The sequence below is a fragment of the Thamnophis elegans genome, chromosome 3 (genome assembly GCF_009769535.1).
Source record: "Thamnophis elegans isolate rThaEle1 chromosome 3, rThaEle1.pri, whole genome shotgun sequence".
NCBI classification, from domain to species: Eukaryota; Metazoa; Chordata; class Lepidosauria; order Squamata; family Colubridae; genus Thamnophis; species Thamnophis elegans.
In genome coordinates this window covers 125,242,959-125,264,382 of record NC_045543.1, presented here as the reverse complement: position 1 = coordinate 125,264,382, position 21,424 = coordinate 125,242,959, and the positions used below count along the sequence as shown (strand labels likewise).

Below are 21,424 nucleotides of genomic sequence, written 5' to 3'. Positions count from 1 at the left end.
GAAATGGAGACTCACGCAGGCGTGCTCAGCAAAGCAGAGTCCAGCCAATCAGTGAGCTGGTTGGGATGGAAAATTTTCAGCATGTGGCGTGCTGAAAATTTTCCATCCCAGCCAGCTCACTGATTGGCTGGAGTCCAGGCCAATCCAATCAGTGAGCGGCAGGCTGGGCTGGCTTAAATTTGTAGGATAGAACGGAATGATGAGTCAGCCCAGCGAGCTAGCAGCTGATGGGCGGGGGGAGCGAGGGAGCTGCGAGCGCCAAAAAAGCATGTGTTTTTAAGAAGCATGCGGGACGCGGGAAAATTATGAAAAGGCGGGGCTATCCCGCCAAAAGCGGGACGTCTGGTCACCCTACTTTACAAACAAACTCTGCAATGGCTGGGATCACCATCAGGACTGGAAAAGGCTCTGAAATCCAATTTTGCCAATCTTGGGTAGTCACTATTGAGTCAATGAGTGAGTAGCTTACCAAGTTTCAGAGATATGTAAAATCTAAGAGGCTTGAGATTAAGAATTCAAATAAGTGGTAATTTTATGTTTATTTTTCAGTGGATTTTTCATAAACAGTCACTTGCCAAGAACTGATATCGGTTCCTTTAATTAAATGAGGTCAGTGAGCAAATTCAAACATATTCTGTTATTTATCTTTAATTAAATATTATGGGAAGAAAAAGAATAAAATAAATCAACCTTATTTTACTTTATTTTGTCTTCAGCTGTATCGGTTTCCTAGGAAGTAGTATACTAAATATGAATAAACTAAAGATTGATATTTTAAATTAGTAAATTCCATGCTCATAATAATTGTATGACACCAGCTAGGAAAAACAGTGTAATGAAATACAGTAAGCATATTAGGAATATATTCAATATTGTACTTTCAAATGTCTAAAACTAATTACCATCAATGATATCAACATTTGTTTCTGATCAATCAAACAATATTTGTGACTTTTAACATGCCCTATGGATGTACATGTATGAGTATATCAATAGCAGCCTATATTTTAAAAAGAAGAAGAAAAAAAAAAGCAGCAGCAAAGCTGTCAAAAAGTAAGTACAAGGAAAGTACAAAAATATATTAATATGTAGATTTAAGAGAATTATGGAATAAATCAATAGGACTATTCTCTGGGACTATGAATGTCATTAAGTCAGATGATGACTTGCAAATCACAAATGGCATCTTTTGGAAAGATAATTACATCTTTCCACAAGTCTGTGCACAGCATTAGATTAATATTTTCTTTCATCAACTCTTGATACTTGTTTGTAATTTTATATCAAAAGCAAGATGGTGGAAAAAATTGTAGCCTGGAAACCAGGTTTCAGCTTTCCATTTCAATGTCTCTCTATTAAAGGCCTATTTTTTTAGAACAAGGAAGAGTCAAGGAACATGTGCATTTGCATAAACAAGAGAAGGTTTATGTAAAGTAATAATTTACCTTTTGTTCTCACCCAGCAGATCAATTTAGAATGATAGCCACAGCCTTTTTAAAAAAGATGATGTTCTGAATTCTATTTAAATGGTTTTAAAATCTGTTTTGTTTTAAATAGATTAACTGTTTCCTAAAATGTCCTAATAACTGACTTTGATTAGATATCAATTCCATTAGAACACATGATTTATCATGAATTATTTGCTTTTCCAAGTTTCTATCCTGGATATATGGCTTCTTCCTAGCATTGTAATCCATTGAAAAGTGACCTGATTTGAAGATTTATCAAAGACAAGGTAAGGACAGTGGAAAAATGTTAATTTAAAGATTAAACCTACATTTTCACTACAGGCAACTCAGAAATATTTTCCATCTACAAATATCCATAAAACATATTCCTGAAAAGACAGTTACTACATGCTTTTTAAGGCCTGAAAACTCCTGACCTAAATACCACTGTCAGATGGAGATTTAATTGGCTGAATGATCACATTTAGAGGATACTCATAAATTGCTCCACATCAGCTTAGAAATAACATGGCGTAGAGTGCCATAGAATTTTGTCCTGGGCCCTTTGATATTCAGCCTTTTTACTAATAACCTGAATGTAAGGCCGCAGAGGAAAATATGAGATGTACAGATGACACGAAATAAGAAGGAATAGTAGAGAGGAGAGGATTCAGAAGATCTACCCAGACTTGAAAAGTGGGGCACAATGAACAACAAGTAATTTGATAATGTAGAACCTGGCACAAATGAAAGAGAGAGAGGGAGGAGGAGAGAGAGAGGGAGGAGAAGGAGAGGGAGGGAGAGAGGCACAAGTACAGAATGGGAGAGACCTGGCTTGAGTGTATGCTTTGGGTTTTAGTACTGTAGATGATAAATTGAGTATAAAGCAAGTGTGATATTGCTATTAGAAAGGCAAATGCTTTTTTAAGTACTGAGCCAAGATAAAGATATGGTTGGAAAGGATGATAAAACAATGTATTGAGTTAAAACCAGAAAGGGATATTACCTGGTTAGCCTACATTAGGAAAAAACTGGAGAGATATTATATCAGTCTTAAGATATCTAATTGTTTGTCATACAGGTGAAACCTCAAAAAATTAGAATATCATGCAAAAGTTCATTTATTTCAGTAATGCAACTTAAAAGGTGAAACTAATAAATGAGATAGACTCATTACATGCAAAGCAAGATAGTTCAAGCCATGATTTGTCATAATTGTGATGATTATGGCTTACAACTCATGAAAACCCCAAATCCACAATCTCAAAAGTTAGATATTATGAAAAGGTCAATATTCTAGGCTCAAAGTGTCCCACTCTAATCAGCTAATTAAGCCATAAAACCTGCAAAGGGTTCCTGAGCCTTTAAATGGTCTCTCAATCTGGTTCAGTAGGAATCACAAGCATGGGAAAGACTGTGTGCAGAACACCATCATTGACACCTTCCATAAGGAGGGAAAGCCCCAAAAGGTAATTGCAAAAGAAGTTGGATGTTCCCAAAATGCTGTATCAAGCACATTAATAGAAAGTTATGTGGAAGGGAAAAGGGGGGGGAAGGTGCACAAGCAGGAGGGATGACCGTAGGCTGGAGGGTATTGTCAGGAAAAAGCCATTCAAAAGTGTTGGGGGACTTTCACAAGGAGTGGACTGAGGCTGGAGTCAGTCCATCAAGAGCCACCACACACAGACGGATCCTGGACATGGGCTTCAATTGTCATATTCCTCTTGTCAAGCCGCTCCTGAACAACAAACATCATCAGAAGCATCTTACCTGGGCTAAAGAAAAACAGACCTGGTCTGTTGCTCAGTGGTCCAAAGTCCTCTTTTTCTGATTAGAGCAACTTCTGTATCTCATTTGGAAACCAAGGACCCAGAGTATGGAGGAAGAATGGAGAGGCACAAACTGCAAGATGCTTGAAGTCCAGTGTGAAGTTTCTACATTCTGTGTTGATTAGGGCAGCCCATGTCATCTGCTGGTGTTGGTCCACTGTGCTCATTAAGTCCAGGGTCAACGCAGCCGTCTACCAGGAGATTTTGGAGCACTTCATGCTTCCTTCCGCAGACGAGCTTTATGAAGATGCTGACTTCATTTCCAGCAGGACTGGCACCTGCCTACACTGCCAAAAGCACCAAAACCTGGTTCAATGACTATGGGATTACTGTGCTTGATTGGTCAGCAACTTGCCTGACCTGAACCCCACAGAGAATCTATGGGGCATTGCCAAGAGAAAGATGAGAGACATGAGACCAAACAATGCAGAAGAGCTAAAGGCTGCTATTGAAGCATCCTGATCTTCTATAACACCTCAGCAGTGCCACAGACTGATAGCTTCCATGCCACGCCGCATTGAGGCAGGAATTGCTGCAAAAGGGGCCCAAACCAAATACCGAGTACATATTGCATGCTTATACCTTTCAGATGTCTAATATTGTTCTATGTACAATCCTTGTTTTATTGATTGCATGCAATTTTCTAATTTTCTGAGATAGTGATTTGGGGTTTTATGGCTGTAAGCCATAATCATCACAACTATGACAAATCACGGCTATCTTGCTTTGCATGTAATGAGTCTATCTCATATATTAGTTTAACCTTTTAAGTTGCATTACTGAAATAAATGAACTTTTGCACGATTTTTCTAATTTTTTGAGTTTCACCTTGTATACGGTAGCTTTCTCTTGCCCTAGAAAAAATTCTATGCATCCTAAAGTTCTGAGGTTGAGACATACTGGTTTCAATTATATGGAAAGAGTTTTCAGGTTACATATTAGGATAAATTTCTGGGTGATGAGAGCTGTCAATTGGTTGAACAAACTGGCTCATAACATAGCACATACCTTCTAAACCAGGGGTGTCAAATTTGTGTCATTACGGCATTATCATGTGATGTATTGGAACTTTTTCCCCTTCACTAAACCCAGTGTGGGCATGGCCAGCATGTGACACATCTGGCTTGTGGCACACAAGTTTGACAGCCCTGTTCTTAACCAAGCCCAGATAGTCATCCACCCAAAAGGCTTTATCATAACCTGCATTTAACAGGTGGTAAATTAGATCTTTCAGTTTTATAATTCTGGCAATATTAACTTGACAAATTCATCCAAAGTAGCATTTTTTAAAATTTAACATCTACTTTTTATTACTGTTCTGTTTATTTTATAGAAGGGTCCCTCCATTTTCTGAAGAAACTATGGGGCGATGAATCAGATCAGTGGTGGGATGCAAAATTTCTTGCTACCAGTTCTGTGGGTGTGGCTTTGTGGGTGTGGCATGGCTTTGTGGGTGGCTTTATGGGCATGGCAACGGAAGGATAACTGCAAAATCCCCATTCCCTCCCCACCCCACCCACTAATCTGTTTTCCAGCTCTGTTTTCCTGTTCAGGGCAACAAAAGAAGTTCAGTTGGAGACTGGGAGGCAGTGGGGGCAGGGCCAGCTATTTGCCGGTTCTCCGAACTACTCAAAATTTCCACTACTGATTCTCCAGAACCTGTCAGAACTGACTGAATACCATCTCTGAATCAGATGCAGAGGGAGGAACTGGCCCAAGGTCATCAGCTGGCTTTATTCCAAAGCTGGAGAGAAGTGCCTGGTTACTACCCTGATGCCTACACCAAACTGATTCTCTTTATGGAACCACCAGCAGCCTTTCCTCTTTCATTGCTGTTTCCCAAGAGTCTCCTTCTCATTATTATCACTATAATTAGTGATAATATCTGGTCAAGAGCCAATTTGGTGTAATGGTTAAGGCAACAGGCCAGAAGTCAGGAGACTATGAGTTCTAGTCCCTCCTTTGGCACAAAGCCAGCTGGATGACCTTGGGCCAGTCTCCCCCCACCTCTCTGAGTCCTAAAAAGAGGCAGTGTCAAATCATTTCTGAAACCTTGCCAAGAAACTGCAAGGACCTGTCCAGACAGTTTCCAAGAGTGAAAGAGGCAAAAAAAGGTGTCATTTGGTTTTTGAAGTGAGAACACCATTAAGAAACACATGCAGGGACTACAACCTGAAAGCTCTAACAGCTTAATTATTCTTGAAATGCCTTATTACAGAGAGGCTGTGCTCACCAAATTTAGCATCGTGCAGAACAAGTGATTCTTCAAGTTATTATTTGGGGTTTTTTTCCCTACTTCTGATAGAAATCTGAGATGATTCAGCAAATTGTTTTAATAGCTGCAGGCAGAATTATTAAAAACCAGTTATTAAAATGCTCTCTGTCTACTCCAATCAGTGTCAGTAGGAAATTGAATTGTCTATTTAAATCAGTTTCACAGGAAATCTCATTCAAAGACAAGAGAACAGTGTATGCTATGGCAGGAATTATAAAATAGGTAAAAGTCTTAGGTAATGTTGTCTATCCTCTGTTTGATGTGGAAAATCCAGAATCTCAGAAAAAGTCTCAATATCCACTGAGGGACTGCTCATTGCCTGATGAGTTAAATGTTGTCTACTCTTCCATCCCATTTCCACCCCATGAGTAATAACCTGCACATTTAGAGATACCTGCCTAATTTCATGCAGTACTCATTTTATTCTCAGAAGCCCTTGTGTACAAGGAGGTCAAACCTCTGCCTGAAATGATCTGTCTGATCCCAATAGGAGCAAAGAATGGAACATATCAAGAAGAGATAAAAAGAGGGAAAGGAGATGCCAAGATAAAAGAAAAGGAAAAAGGATTTCCAGAAAAAAAAAAGAATGAAAGTCACAGTTTCTTTCTCAGATCTAGTATGTCCACCATAGATATCAGTGTGTCCCAGAGATGGTACTAGCAGGTTCTGACCAGTCTGGAGAACCAGTAGCGGAAATTTGAGTAGTTTGGAGAACTGGTAAATATCACCTCTGACTGGACCCACCCCCATCTATTCTCTGCCTCCAAGTCCCAGCTGATCGGGAGGGAATGGAGATTTTACATTTTCCTTCCCCTGCCACGCCTACCAAGCCATACCATGCCCACCAAGGTCACATTCACAGAACCGGTAAGTTTAAAAAATTTGAATCCAACCACTGGTGTGTCCTATAACTAAGTACTCTGGAAAAAAAATTCTTTCTGTTCCAGACCCAGAGTTCTAATTATAACTTTGAACAGTACTGCCATCCCTTGTCCTTTTGCTACTTTCAGCAAAATATTCCCATGTTGTCTGGCAAAAGAATTAATTAATTATAAATTATTAAAATGTCTCACATTTTGAATAGCCATTCATCTCTATACTATAGTCACTTAAACAGTTATAAATGTAGTAGTATACTGTAAAAAAAAAGGTTGAATAAATGACTGTTTCCCTTATTTATGGCATGATATCTGCCAAAGCAGTTCTTTGGAAGAATTCTTTTTAAATGCTTGCCCTAGAATAAATTATCCTTTCCCTGATTTACAATCCATCATTTAGGAAACAAATGGGGACAACCAGTTGTAAGAACAGAAGCAGTCTTAGTATTTCCTTAAGTGGAATTAAAGAGGATCTTTGGGTGTGGGTTTTCAATCCCCAAATTTACTTAAAGCAGAGAAAATGACTGTTCTGCAAAAAAAAAAAAAAAACCCACACACATTACTTTTGCCCCCTTTAAATCAAAGCTCAGTTTGATAAGGAACATGATTTTGATTCCCCCCCCCCAAAAAAAACAGATGGGATCTTTCACTTCCATTATTTATGAGGTGTTTTGTGGGGCATAAATGAGCATCTTTCATTATATTATATCTTTCTAAGCCTCCTTGGCTTTTCATACTTTAATTAAACTGCAATGGAAAACCTTTTTGGAACAACAAATTAGATTAAAAACTCCTTTGAGTTTGGCTGAATTCCAGATTACTTCATGAATATGAAGGTTCCCCTAGCACATATGTGCTAGTTGTTCCCAATCTAGTGGGTGGTGCTCATCTCCGTTTCAAAGCTGGGACAAATAACGGGAGCTTACTCCGTTACACGGCACTAGGGATGAACATACCCATGAACATACCATGTTAATTTTCCTAGAACTGATGAATAATGAGTCTTTTTCTGAGAGTCCTTCCTTTCTTCCTTCCTTTCTATCCATCCATCACTCATTCACTCACTCCTTTTCTTTAAATGAAACAGCTTGTAATTGAATTTGATATTTAATCATCTCGCCAAAGGGCAAAACTGGAAAGAGCAAAATCCTCTCAAGTTTTTGATAGTAACTTAAGTTCTGTAGGTGATTCCATACAAGCATTTCTTTGCAGATTCATACTGTATTCTATTTTATCAAATAAATTAAGACAAAATTGTTGATCCTAATATTGAAATATGATTGAATTCAAAATTAAAAGGAGGTCATAAATCATTTGTGTTTTTAATCCATGCGTATATTTTATACCAGTTAAAATTAATCATTAAATGAAAGAACATTTTTGACCTTGAACGCCAAAGGAGGCACACTGAACATCAAATTAGACATGAAAGACTTTTGGCTTGGAAAGCTACACTGATTTAGTGTTGCCAATGCAGGCAGTGGTTGATGCTATGATTTATAACAGGCCGTCCTTTGGTCGTTTGATCATAAACTGTGATAAACGTGTTTTAGCATCACTCTTCTTAATAATCTAACCAGAATTTTGTTTCTGTTTGTGCAGCAACATATCATAGTTGCAAAGCCCTAGGCATTTAGGTAACTCCAGGACTGCATTCTCTATCCAGAATTGTTCTAACTAATAATTTCAAGACAAGCACAATGCTGGAACTATGGCCAGGAGCCAGTGTTTTCTGTTGCAGCCATGATCTCCTGAAACACTTGAACTCCCCCCTGAACATCAGACTCACTCACTTCCCTGTCAACGTTGAGGAATCGATTAAAATAGAGATTTTCCATAAGGCTTTTTCTAATGTATGAATATCATCCGAACATTTTTGTTGTTGTTTCAAACTTTGAAAAACGTTTGATTCTAAAATATACTGTAAAAGTTTAAATGCAGAGTCTCCGCCCTGTTATTCTGGGTGGTATTTGTTCCTCATCCCTGAGTTATACAATATATATATTGCTATAAACTGCAGTGATTTAGTTACTGAAATTAGTAGATGCAGGACAGGGAGACTGGCAGACTGACAGATTGATTTAAGGTAGCATTCAAGGCCATTCCACATTCAGCATTTGTGTTGAATCTGGAATGGTACCATGCTGATGAGTTCACACAAAGTCATCCTCCTTAGGCAGCTAAGCTGATATCTTTCAGCTTGGCTGCATGCAGTTTAATTTTAAACATTTGAAGACAAATTTGTGTCTTGCGATTGTGATGGTAAAGCCGCATGGACCTTGGGGGCAGGTCTTTTTCCCATCACAAGAACTTTTGCATTACCCAGATGAACTTTGAGCTCTCTAGTATATTTAATAGCAAATGTGTTAGACATCTCAACTACATTGTGCTAATGAGCATTATAATCCCTATACAAAACAACAAAAGCTACCAAGCATGATTTCCTCGTTTTTATATAGCATGCATTTACTTATTCCACTATGCAGCCTTGGGCTCCAAACCATTGCTCTCTTGGTCCACAAACATATTCACAGTGACTACATATTGCAATCTATTACCATGATTGCCATTTCTGGAAAAAATACCTCTCTTGGGGAGGGGGGAGGTTATGCCATCATTACAACTTTTATGGTGCCTGACCATCAAAAAACATTCACATCATACAACCAACTGAATTTATTTTGTTGCAAATATACAGAAACACTTAGCCAGCTTCAAAATAGTTTGGAGAGAAATGAAACAATGTTGTGTAAATGTCTTCACCATTAAGAAATAGTCATCTTTCTTGCTATTGGAGTCTTGTTCGTGAAGACATTGCCCTATTTTATCAACATGATTCAAATTCCTTCTTGGCTTGCCTCTACTAATAACCCTCCTAATGACTGTCCTCTTCTCAGTTAAACACACCAATAGCAATTGTGTTTGGGTAAACAAGAACGAAGTAAAACTTTTGCCTTGGCTGAAATGTGTAGCAAATGAAAGCAAATGAAGGTAACAACATATTTTATTTTGAAGGTAACTATATATATATATAATATAATATAATATAATATAATATAATATAATATAATGTAATGTAATGTAATGTAATATAATATAATATAATATAATATAATATAATAAATATAATATAATTAATATAATATAATTAATATAATATAATATAATTTAATTAATATAATATAATATAATATAATATAATAATATATAATATAATATATATAATATAATATAATATATAATATAATATAATATAATATAATATAATAATATAATATATAATATAATATAATATAATATAATATGGAACTCAATGAGACAAAGTTTGCAAGCAATAACTATATTTATTTTGACCACATTTGCCTTTAAGATTAAAGACTTTGGGCTGTTCAAAATACTTCTGATTACTGCGCCAAAGAGAAAAAGGTTGGAAAACTCCAATTATATTCTGATTGCATAATTGGACTTTGTGCAAAACAAATGACTGGAGACTGGTGACTCAGTACACCCCATACAAAATTAATTTTATTAACATATAAAAAGGGGAAGTTATATGATAGACACATTTGATTTAGCCTCCCACAATTTTTGGTTTATTTATCTCACAGACAAACCTGCAAGTTTATGAATTACATGACAGAAATATATCTGAGGCCAATTATATAGTATTATAGAGTCTGCAAGATAAGAAAGAAACAATTGATAGGTGTGATGTTAAGCAGATGTTTCTCCCCAATTCATACCAAACAGCTGCCAGCTCTATTTCTGTCTCATCCATCTTATTAGACATTGTAGCAACTGATCCTGAAGTCTCCTACACTAAATGCACATATAACTATTATAGTGTCTGTTGAGTCATTTAAATGTTTGAAGTTCAGCATACTTCTGTTCAGAAAGCATTTAATACTGTATCTTTTTGTATCTCATTCTATCTAAGGCAGTGGTCTCCAACCTTGGCAACTTTAAGACCTGTGGACTTCAACTCCGCTTTGCTGGCTGAGGAACTCTGGGAGTTGAAGTCCACAAGTCTTAAAGTTGCCAAGGTTGGAGACCACTGATATAAGGAATCTCCAATTAGTGATGGACTGATATGGACCTAACTGAGGTTCAGAACAATTAGACCGAGTTGCATTCAAGTTTATCATTAGTTGGTTCCTGGATCCCCCTTGATTCTGAATGCCCAGGTAAATGTTTCTGAAGCTGAAGCTAATGCACCAAATATAAATGTTCCTGAAAAATGCTATTTTGGTCATACTAGTATATATTCCAACTACATGAAATGAATATAAATTTAATGAAAAGTGTCTGGAAACTATAATGATAGCAATGCTCCAATATCTGAGGGCTGCCACAAGGAAGGGGGAGTCAAACTATTCTCCAAAGCACCAGAAGACAAGAAGCAATGGATGGAAATTAATTAAGGAGAGAAGCAACCTAGAACTATGGAGAAATTTCCTGACAGTGAGAACAATTAACCAGTGGAACATCTTCCCTCCAGAAGTTGTGGGTGCTCCCTCACTGGAGGATTTTAAAAAGAGACTGTTTTTAAGAAGATACCCATTAGTCTGAAGTGGTGAGGGGTTTCCTGCCTAAGCAGGAGGTTGGACTAGAAGATCTCCAAGGTCCCTTCCAACTCTATTCTATTCTATAATCAGTTCTAAGTGCAATGGAGAGGGAAAAGAGGTAGACATCATGTACTATCTTGTTAATCTGTTTACATGGTACGGAAAAATTGGGATTTCTACTGTCTTTTCAGAGTTTATGTGGCCAAGTGAGTCAACACTGACATGAATGTGCACTAGATCAGATTAAAAACTTTACTTGGATTCAAAGAAATATACACATATTCTACCTGAATGTGTGGAGTCTAGAGAAAAGAATGCTTTGTGCATGGCCTACGTTCTCTACTGATTTAGCATCGACTATTTCAAGTGCCAATTTGAAACAGATTGTTTAAGGAGCTGCATTGGAGCCTAATGTGCAATTTGATTTCTTGTTCATCACCATAAAGCCCTGAAATGCTTATAACCAGAATCTGAAGAACTATCTGGATTCCTCTGGGTTCTAACATACCCAATAGTGCATTGGCTAGGATGATTAAGGAAGGTCTTTTGTGGGGCTGGGTGAGCCCCCACTGCTCACCTTATTGGCCTTCCAGAACTTAGCAAAAAGAAAAAAGAACCATTTTTCAAAATGACTTGGATGGCTATTTTCATTTTTAAAAACACATGCCTACTACTATTAATGTTTGTGATGATATATTGTGCTTCAAAATTTCAAATGTTGAAAAGTGTTTCAAAATTTCAAATATTTCTGGAATTATTTCAAATGTTAATGCATAATTTTATTATTACTGGCTTTCACCTTAAACTTTTTTTATTTCCAGGAGACATAAGAATATAATAAATGGGTTGAGTCACTTCTATGAATGGCAACTTGCAAAGCAGACTCAAAAGGGGCAATCTATAGCTTTTGAGCCACACACAATATTTTGGTTACGAAATGTACAGTCCATTTCCTGGCCAACAAGAAATTGACTTAAATTACCATAGTTAAAGAATAACTTTTTAAAAACATGTCCAAGCCTTATTTTTAAAGTATTGATCATGCATACCTTATTCACATATTTCTGGGGAAAAGGACAAGATTTCTGTATATTACATAAATGGAAAGAAAGGAACCTATCTTAAATCAGGAATAAACAATCGGTGCATCTGTAAGCATCAACATTTCCACGGTCACCTCCCTAGGCAATTTTCAGGTTCTCTATCCGCCTAATTTTTTTTTTAAAAAAAAACATGTTTTTATTTTAAAAATTAAACAAGAAGCTTGCATGTTGCAGAGTCAGCAATCCACAAAGTCCCTATAGGTGTTCTGAGAAACCAAAAATGGAAACTGTATTGTTTACTAGCCTATATACTTGCTAAGAAGACCAGCAACATAAGGAAAGATAGGAAACAGATGCTGACATCCACAGGGAATGAGCATTTTATTTGCTAAAGACTATCACTTTGTGCTCCTAAATTTCTAACACCCAAAAAGGTTATTCACCCCTGTACTAAAGCAATCCTCTGCTTACTAAACTGACCCGGTCAATTTGGGACTCCTAACAGCTGTATCAGCAACATCTTGTGCTTTAGCCATATTTGCTTTCTTGCTGTTCCCTTCTCTTTGAACATATTTGATACACAATAATTGGGACACAATTAGCAAAAGCACCTCCCATTCCATGCAATAAAATTTATCTTTAAATGCTATTGATTTATTAATCTAGAAATGTACTCATTTTGTATCCCTCCATTTTGCTTCCGGCCTAATGTAAATGGCCTCTGAAAGGAAATGCTGCGTTGAAATGAACTGATGCATAAAAAATGGGGTCACCAAGGAAAGGACATTCAGTTGTGCTTACTGAGCCATGCATTTCTTTATAGGGAAAACATTTAGGTTTATGAGCCACAGGAGCTCATCTTTTCACCTTAATTTACCTCCCAGATCAATATGTGAATGTCTTGATTAAAAGCAGATGGTTCACAGAAGAAAATGCTGCTGTTTTAAAAGAAATATCCATGCCCCGTGCATGAAATTATTCTTTAACTCCCCTGGGCCTCAATAATTCATCTCCTCTGTTTATTTTCCCTACATCAAAATCAAATCCACCATCAAAGATATTTGCATTCTTTCTGCTTATACAGCATCACAGCCAAATGAAAGAATGACTGTGCATTCTTTGTCTTATCCAGTCCTGCTACATCTCAACTTTTCTTCTCTAAAGCATTCTCTAAATATATCTCGCAGTGTATGCCTTCAGCTGCCACTACAAAGGCCTTGTTTCCCCAGTGTAGGAAAATTCAGAATTGTTATAACTTTAGTATTCCATCTCTGTCTTGCCTTGACTTATAATGACATCCTTCAAGCTTTGAAGAGATCTCTTGATGGGACAAGACATTTTTCCACCTGGGAAACTGGACTACCTGCAGATTCTTTCTCTTCCTGACTGCAAGGAAATCTACAATAGATAAAGTTATGGAGAACAAAGAGATGGCAGCCATATTCACTCCCAGGTTCTTAATTATTGCTCCTATTGAAACAATTGCAGCTCAGTGACAAAATACACATTGCTATGAATTTAGCAATTTTTCAGTGGGGAAAAAAGACATATTTAGCTCTAATCAGCCAATCAGTTCATTGTATTAGATACAATGACAACAGTCTAGTTCCTAGAATATTTCCAAAAACATTGCTCTACTAATCAACATTTACTAATGTTGATTACAACAAATCTACTAATTTGGGATCCATTTTGTAACCTTATATATACAATATACATTTTAAAAATCAGTACAAATGTTACTAGAGTTTCTTTTTAACCAGCTTGTTTTACAAAACAAGGTCAAATTGTAGTTAATAAAATGTGAAATCCAGAAAATGCATATATGACATTGTCAATTATCCCTCCTATAATACCGCTATTTTCTTTGGGGATATATGATCCCTTAGCAGCAATCAGGACCAGAGGACAAAGAAGATTTTAGGATCAAACCAAAGAGAAGGTTACATAGGGACACTTGAGCAAAATTCTACTAAGATAGGATGCCCTCTTGTCACCTTTATGCCCGCCTACACTCCTTCTAGAATGCTAGAAGCTACAAAGAACATTGATTGGATGTTGTTGACATCATTTTCCTCATCATATACGGATGTCTTATTTTCATTATTTGAAGCTCAAACATTTAGATCACTTTTGCCCACAAGGTATATACTTTAAGCCAGCTGATGTTCCCCAGCATCCCTCAATATTCAACAAAGGAAAACAGTGTGCTTATTTTGTGAACATAGAGTTAAACTTTAAAAGGAAGCCAGGTGTGCAACCTGCTTCAACAGAATCTCTGGAGGCAAGACTATGGCATTATCAAAGCATGCCACTACAAAATACCAAACGCTAAGAATGTCAGCTTTCCACATATATTACCCACAGGTGAGATATTCTGTTCCATCATCAAATAGATACTCTTAAAAAATATGCCAGGGTTGGGATAAAATATAGATGTGACATCAAGTCAATGAGAACGAATATCCCCAAACATATATTTTTTGGAGTATAAGACACACCTTTACCCTAAAAAAGAGCGTGAAAATCTGGGTGCATCTTATATGCTGAATATAGCATTTTTTGTCTCCTGAAACTTCCCCCCTTCATCAAAACGGCTGTGCATAGCCTTTAGGGAGACTTATAGAGTGCTCCTAGGAGCTGGGGAGGGCAGAAATGAGAAAAAACAGGCCATTTTTTGTTAAATTTTGCCCCCCCCTCCCAGCCCCCAGGAGCACTCTATAAACCTCCTAAAGGCTATGCATGCCCTTTTTTTGACAAAAAGAGGCCCATTTTCGCAAAAAAGGGGCCTTTTTTGCTTTTTTTTTGTGGAGGGGGCAGGAGCAGTATACAAGCCTCCTAAAGGCTATTCATACCCTTTTTTTGGAAGAAAAAATATAGCTATTGCTATAGCTTTTATTGTTACTGTCATATGGTGTTGTTAAACACCGAGAATTATGAATTTGAAATGGGAAGACTTATAAATTGCAATAAATAAACTTAAGATCAGATATTGAATAAATATAAACCACATATTGGATGACACTGATAGCATTAAGGTGATTATACTTTTATTATATTTGGTTTTATTTTGAAAATATAAGTAATCTTTGAGAATCTAGAGGATTTTTTCCCCTTAAACAGACAGAGAGGGTGGAGGGAAAGAGGAGAGGAAGAACATCCACCTATAACAATTTGGGATTTACATTTTGTTATAGCTCTTAGCTATAATGTTAAAAATAAATTATTACCCAAAATGCCATTTATTTCATTTATTTCAACAACTCACAGGAAGTAAAACCCTAACTTTAATCTATTTAAAATCCCTCTGGAACACTAATGTGATACTGTATCATTTTTTTCTATTTTTTATCTGTTTCATACTAAACAGGGTTATTTCTAAGACCTTGTTATCTTAAAACATGAAACAGTAATAATAAATACTGTTCACTTGTAAAAGGGCAATACCATTTTACTGAATCACAGTACTGATCTTTTACATTTTATAATCCTGTGGAGTTCCCTTCTGCTTTGTAATTCATTTCCAATTAATTACAGGATTTTAGAAATAGAAAGACTTGCTATAATATGAAGCGCATAGTCAGTGTCCTTCTAACATCTGGAAATGCTGCCAGAATAGAACCGGTGGTTTAGTAAAACAGGAAATTCTCTGAAAAGTTTGGAACAATTTAGCAGCTCTTTGGTTTATAGATGAAGAAATTATTTTTATATTTATTTTATTTATTGTTTTATTGTTTTATTGTTTTATTTATTTTATTATTTATTATTTGTTTTGTTTTGTTTTATGTATTTTATTTATATTATTTATTTTATTTATATTATTTATTTATTGTATTTATTTATTTATTTATTTTATTTGCTTTATTTATTTATTTATTTGTATTGTTTATATTATTTATTTATTTTATAAGGTGGCGCAGTGGTTAAATGCAGCACTGCAGGCTACTGCTAGATCAGCAGGTCAGCGGTTCAAATCTCACCGGCTCAGGGTTGACTCAGCCTTCCATCCTTCCGAGGTGGGTAAAATGAGGACCCAGATTGTTGGGGGCAATATGCTGACTCTCTGTAAACCGCTTAGAGAGGCCTGAAAGGCCTATGAAGCGGTATATAAGTCTACTGCTATTGCTATTGCTATTGCTATTTATTTTATTTATTTTATTTATTTTTTATTTTTTATTTTTTTATTTTTATTTATTTATTATTTATTTTTTTATTTTATTTATTTATTTTATTAGATTTTATCACCTCTTTCTGATATTAAAAAACTAAAAGTGACCAGACTTGACTCGTTTAATATGCAAATTTACAATCTTTGCAGGGGTGGGTTTCAACCGGTTCGCGGCGGTCCCTGTGATCCGGTTGGTCGCTGAACCCGGAAGTAAGTAACTTCCGGGAACGGCGAAGCCCCCCCCCCCGCGCCCGCTCCTTACCCGGTTTTGCCGAATTCTGCGCTTCCACGCATGCGCAGGACGCATACAGCACCTGCGCGATCCTCCAGGAGCAGCTGGAGCATCGCACAGACACTAGTACGCATGCGTGCGCCGCGCACGTGCACGTGCACGCTACGCGCATGCGCGAGGACGCCACCGGCCTCGTTCCAACCGAACCGGTTGGAACGGGGCGAGAAACCCACCCCTGAATCTTTGCCACTGTGAAATGGCATCAGCAAGTATTCTGGTCCACTTGGCAAAAGAAAGCTCACGACTGTATTGATTGGAAACATGGAGAAGAGGCCTTCATCCTGCAATGGATATACAATGACCAGAATGATGAATTTGCCATAGGAATTAAGAGGTTATGAAGTATTTGGATGTAAATAAAGGAAGCAGAACTGTACTTCCTGACTTTACCCAGACATCTCATGAGCACTGTATTTCTTTTCTCCCATCATTTTATTCCGATGAGGGAGAAAAATCTCTGATGGATATGTTTGGGCGGGAGAATTTTGGTGGATTATAATGTGAGGGAGAATTTGTGTCACTTTAGTAGAGCTGTCTTGTGCAAAGGGGTACATTTCTGCTTATGCGAGGTAGCTTTGAAAATTAAATTTAAATAATGTATAGTTAATTACAGGATAAAAATCACTGAGACAGAATGCAGGCAGCCCCAGAGAAATGGAATAACCATATTAATTCTCATTCCACACCCTCCATTCTGAAAAAAAATGTGGGTACTTAAATATTTAGGCTACAGTTCTGAAGGTGTGGGGGAATCAAGTGTAATTAATAGCCCTTTGGTTGTATGACGGAATTGAAGAGAGCACTTTCAGTCCTTTCTGCTCTTTTGCTCAACTGTTTCTCTTGGCATGTTTGTCAAGCTTTATTTATGTTCCATACAGCAAGACAATAAATTCTCTTACACTTTGTATTCTTCCCAAAATGAGCTGTAGAAGTACTCCCAAGCAACTGTACAACAGCATCAAGGATCAAGTGCAGGGGTAGGCTGCTGCATGTTCGCAGGGATTCAGGAGACCCTCTAGCTAAGATTCTGTACAGTTCGGAGAACCCCCAAATCCCACTCCTGGCTTCACCCCGACCTTCCCAGGAGTCCCCATGCAGCCCATTTTGTATGGAGGTAAATGCAGGGTGCGCGTGGAGGCTCGGGGAGGGCAAAAAACAAGCTTACCAGAAGGACGTGCAGAGCCTGGGGAGGCAATTTCCATCATCCTGGAGGCTTGAGGGAAGCCTCTGGAGCCCAGGGAGAGCAAAAACCTCCCACCCGCCATAGTTCAGGAGGCTGAGTAGGCCATGCCCACCTGCAACCGGACAGAGAGCCCCTTGCTAAAAATTTTGAAGCATACCCCTGATCAAATGGAACCAGTAAGAGAACATTTCCCTACTGTATTTCACATCTTTCCAAATCCTGAAATCCTGAATGACACCATGACTCATCCCCTCATTGAAATTTTTTTAAAAGATCAAGAAAATGAGTTTGAAAATAGCTGTACGGCTGTATTTTCTACTGACTTTTGGTTGTTACTGCAATAAAAACAAGATAAAGTACAGTTCATTATTGATTACGAAAAAGTTGAAGCCATTATATACAAAACAGTAAGGACATTTAAAATTACTAGCATTACAAACAAGCCAGTACAAAAAGTGGGATGATGCTATCATTACAAATAAGCTCTGAAGTACCGTATATACTCGAGTATAGGCCGACCCGAATATAAGCCGAGACACCTAATTTTACCACAAAAAACTGGAAAAGTTATTGACTCGAGTATAAGCCTAGGGTGGGAAATGCAGCAGCTACCGGTAAATTTCAAAAATAAAAATAGATACCAATAATGTTTTTGAATATTTATTTCAAAGAAAAACAGTAAACTAGCGGTGTATTCAATGAAATACTTCACTCACCTCATGATGCTGATGTCCCGCTGTGATGATGATGTCCCGTGCAGCCGCGGGAGCGATGTCCCGCCTCCTATGACACACGGCACAGTGATTCCTATCATTGGATCACTGTACCAGAGGAGGTGGGACATCGCTATGTGGCTGCTTGCCATAACAAGGAGGAGGTGGGACATCGTTGCAGAGCGGCAGGAGGGGGAGGAAGGGGAATCGTAAGACAGCCCTGCATTACATTAGAACGTGAGGAGGGGGTATGGTGCGGTGCGCGCTGCGCGGCAAACTGACACAGAGGGAGGGGAAACTCACAGGGGCACTGGGCCATTCACGAGTGTCACCCAGCGGCATGGCCCCGCCCCTTTTTCTCCTCCATTTCGGGCAAATTTTTCACTGACTCGAGTATAAGCCGAGGCGGCTTTTTTCAGCCCAAAAAGTGGGCTGAAAAACTAGGCTTATACTCGAGTATATACAGTACTATATTTTTATAGAGCTGTATGAATGCACTGCTGGTCAAACTAAGGAAGTTATTGTGTTGATTTGTCCTCTGTAAGAGCTGGTTTCAAGATCCACATAGAAAGCTCATTTGCATGTCCCACTATTATGAAATCACTTTTGGAAAAAAATACGACAGATTTAGCCGCTTCTAAAACTCCTTTTTGAGATCAGGCTAAGCCATCTTTTCATTGACAAGCAAGGATGTTTTTATTAATAGTTTCTGGTGTAGAAACTGACTTATGGATTTTAATCTTCTTAGTGCTTTTATTTATTTAATCTAGCAAATGTTGTTAGGCATTAAATTAATTTGAAATAGAACACGTTTAAACTTCAGTTATAATGTCTTTTAATTATATTGTTATTATTTTGCCTGTATTTTATTCTAAGGTTGCTTAAGTATTTGTTTTAATGAGAAGGCATGTTATAAATGTAGCAAGCATCTCATTGTTAATTTTTCTAAACATTTTTTTCTCACAGCATCAATATTATTATGCTGAATCTCTAACAATTTTTACAGTTTTTTGTAAAATAGCTCATACACCATAACAGAAAGAACTAAACAATTGATAGAATGAAAAAATAATTAACGAGGTGCAGTTCATGTCTAATATACTAAGAATTCTCACTTGTCTCAATGTAGTACCACTACTATCATTTTAAAGCAATGGAAGGCTGAGTGAATATCTAGAAGAGAAACTTACCTCTTCCCACTGATGGATATATCTTATTAATCTTGAAAGTCGTAGCAAACGTAGCAGACTGAGGATTTTTGTGAACCTCACAATGCGAAGTGCTCTAGCTGTCTTATAGACTTCTGAGTCCATTCCTTTTTCTACAATAAGAAAGATATAATCCACTGGTATGGATGAGATGAAGTCAACCACAAACCAGCTCTTTAAATAATTCATCTTGATTACTTTGGGGTCTAGTATTATTTCAGAGCTATCCTCATTAACCGTGCCAGTTCTAAAGTTCATAATCAAGTCCAACAGAAACACAGTATCCGATGCTACGTTGAAAATAATCCATGGTGTAGTTGTCTGTTCTGTGAAGAATGTGATACCAACAGGTATTATTACAAGATTTCCAACCATCATGATAAGCATGATTAAGTCCCAGTAAAACCTAAGAGAAATAGAGAATGCAATTGTTAATCAAAGAAACATGTAAATGGCCACTTATTCTCTTCTGTACATATATGTTTTGCGGACAGAGCTTTAACATTGGGAAGAAACTAGATTGGACTCAATATTTATTTCATGAAATATACAAAACAGAAATTGAAACCATCCCTTCATAATTATTCATGTGCCTATGATTGCAGGTCATATCTTCAAAATAACTCTCCCCCTCCCCCGAGGTTTGATGGTACATTTTTCTGAGAGTCAGTTTTCATTGGTATCTTCAACAGAAATATTTCTTGATCACCAAGAACTAACTTGAATAACATAAATTTGCTTGGAGCTAACCCTGTAAAATATTTTTTTTCATTGCAGTAACATGGAAAGCATTGATAACTGCAAGAAAAGACATTTCCACACAGAAAAAAATCTGAATGCCTAAACTTCAGAAGCAAAATAAAAGCTTCATGATAGCAATCAGGAACATTAGTATTAAGATAGTAAGCTATGAGAGAACCATTACATTTTTAAGGTTTACCATTTTAAAAAAAACTTCTAGAAAAAATGCAATTTAAAAGAGCAGAAGAATAGTGGGGATCTGCTCAGCTTTTTTCACAAAAAATATATATAATATGAGGGTGGTTATGATTCACCTGGTAAATCAACCTGGGCTTAGAATTGAGCTGATTTAGATTTGGAATTTCACCAGAATTATAGTCCAAATCAAAGAGTTGGGGAAAGTGTCAAACCACTTCCATGTTATTATCAAGAAAGTTGGATGGATCACTTGTAGGCAAGGTTGGCTCAAAAGAGTAGCAGTATTCCTTAGACTTATATACTGCACTCTCTAAGAAGTTTACAGAATCAGTATATTGTCCCCAACAATCTGGGTGCTCATTTTATTGACCTCGGAAGGATAGAAGGCTGAGTCAACCTTGAGTCAGTCAGAATTGAATTCTTGGCAGTGGGCAGAGTCAGCCTGCAATACTGCATTCTAACCACTGTGCCACAACAGGAATAAATATTCTCCCATGCACAAATAGCATCTATAAAAGCAATTAGAGTCATATTCTATTTTTAAAAATTCTGCAACATAAATATATTCATGTATCTGGCTAAAGTAACTAAGGTTACAATCCTTTTCCCACTTACCTAATCAGCTTCTCTGAACTGCATGAAATGTATTATTGAATACATGCCCTGGAAAAGGAATAAAGTTCTCTTTGCACTTTCTCTGAAGTACTGCTTGTTTTTTTGGCCTTATTTTTGTATTAGTGTATAACAGTAGCCCTCCATTTCAAAAGGCCATGGAATAAACTTCTCTGTTGTTGAATTTTATTTTACAGGTGGTTTCTGAGTAGTTATGACTGAGGTCCCTTACATCTCTTATTGCTGCCATATTGTGCAATGTTTATAAAGG

At 37.2% G+C, this 21,424-nt stretch overlaps 1 protein-coding gene across 1 annotated transcript in view; it reads right to left on the bottom strand.

Moving 5' to 3' along the window:
• HCN1 (hyperpolarization activated cyclic nucleotide gated potassium channel 1) overlaps window positions 1-21,424 on the bottom strand; it is a 174,258-nt gene that overhangs the window by 117,987 nt on the left and 34,847 nt on the right. The window contains exon 2 of the mRNA XM_032214019.1: window positions 19,585-20,008. Within this exon, the coding sequence (XP_032069910.1) occupies window positions 19,585-20,008 (424 nt within the window). The remainder of the gene's footprint in view (window positions 1-19,584; window positions 20,009-21,424) is intronic.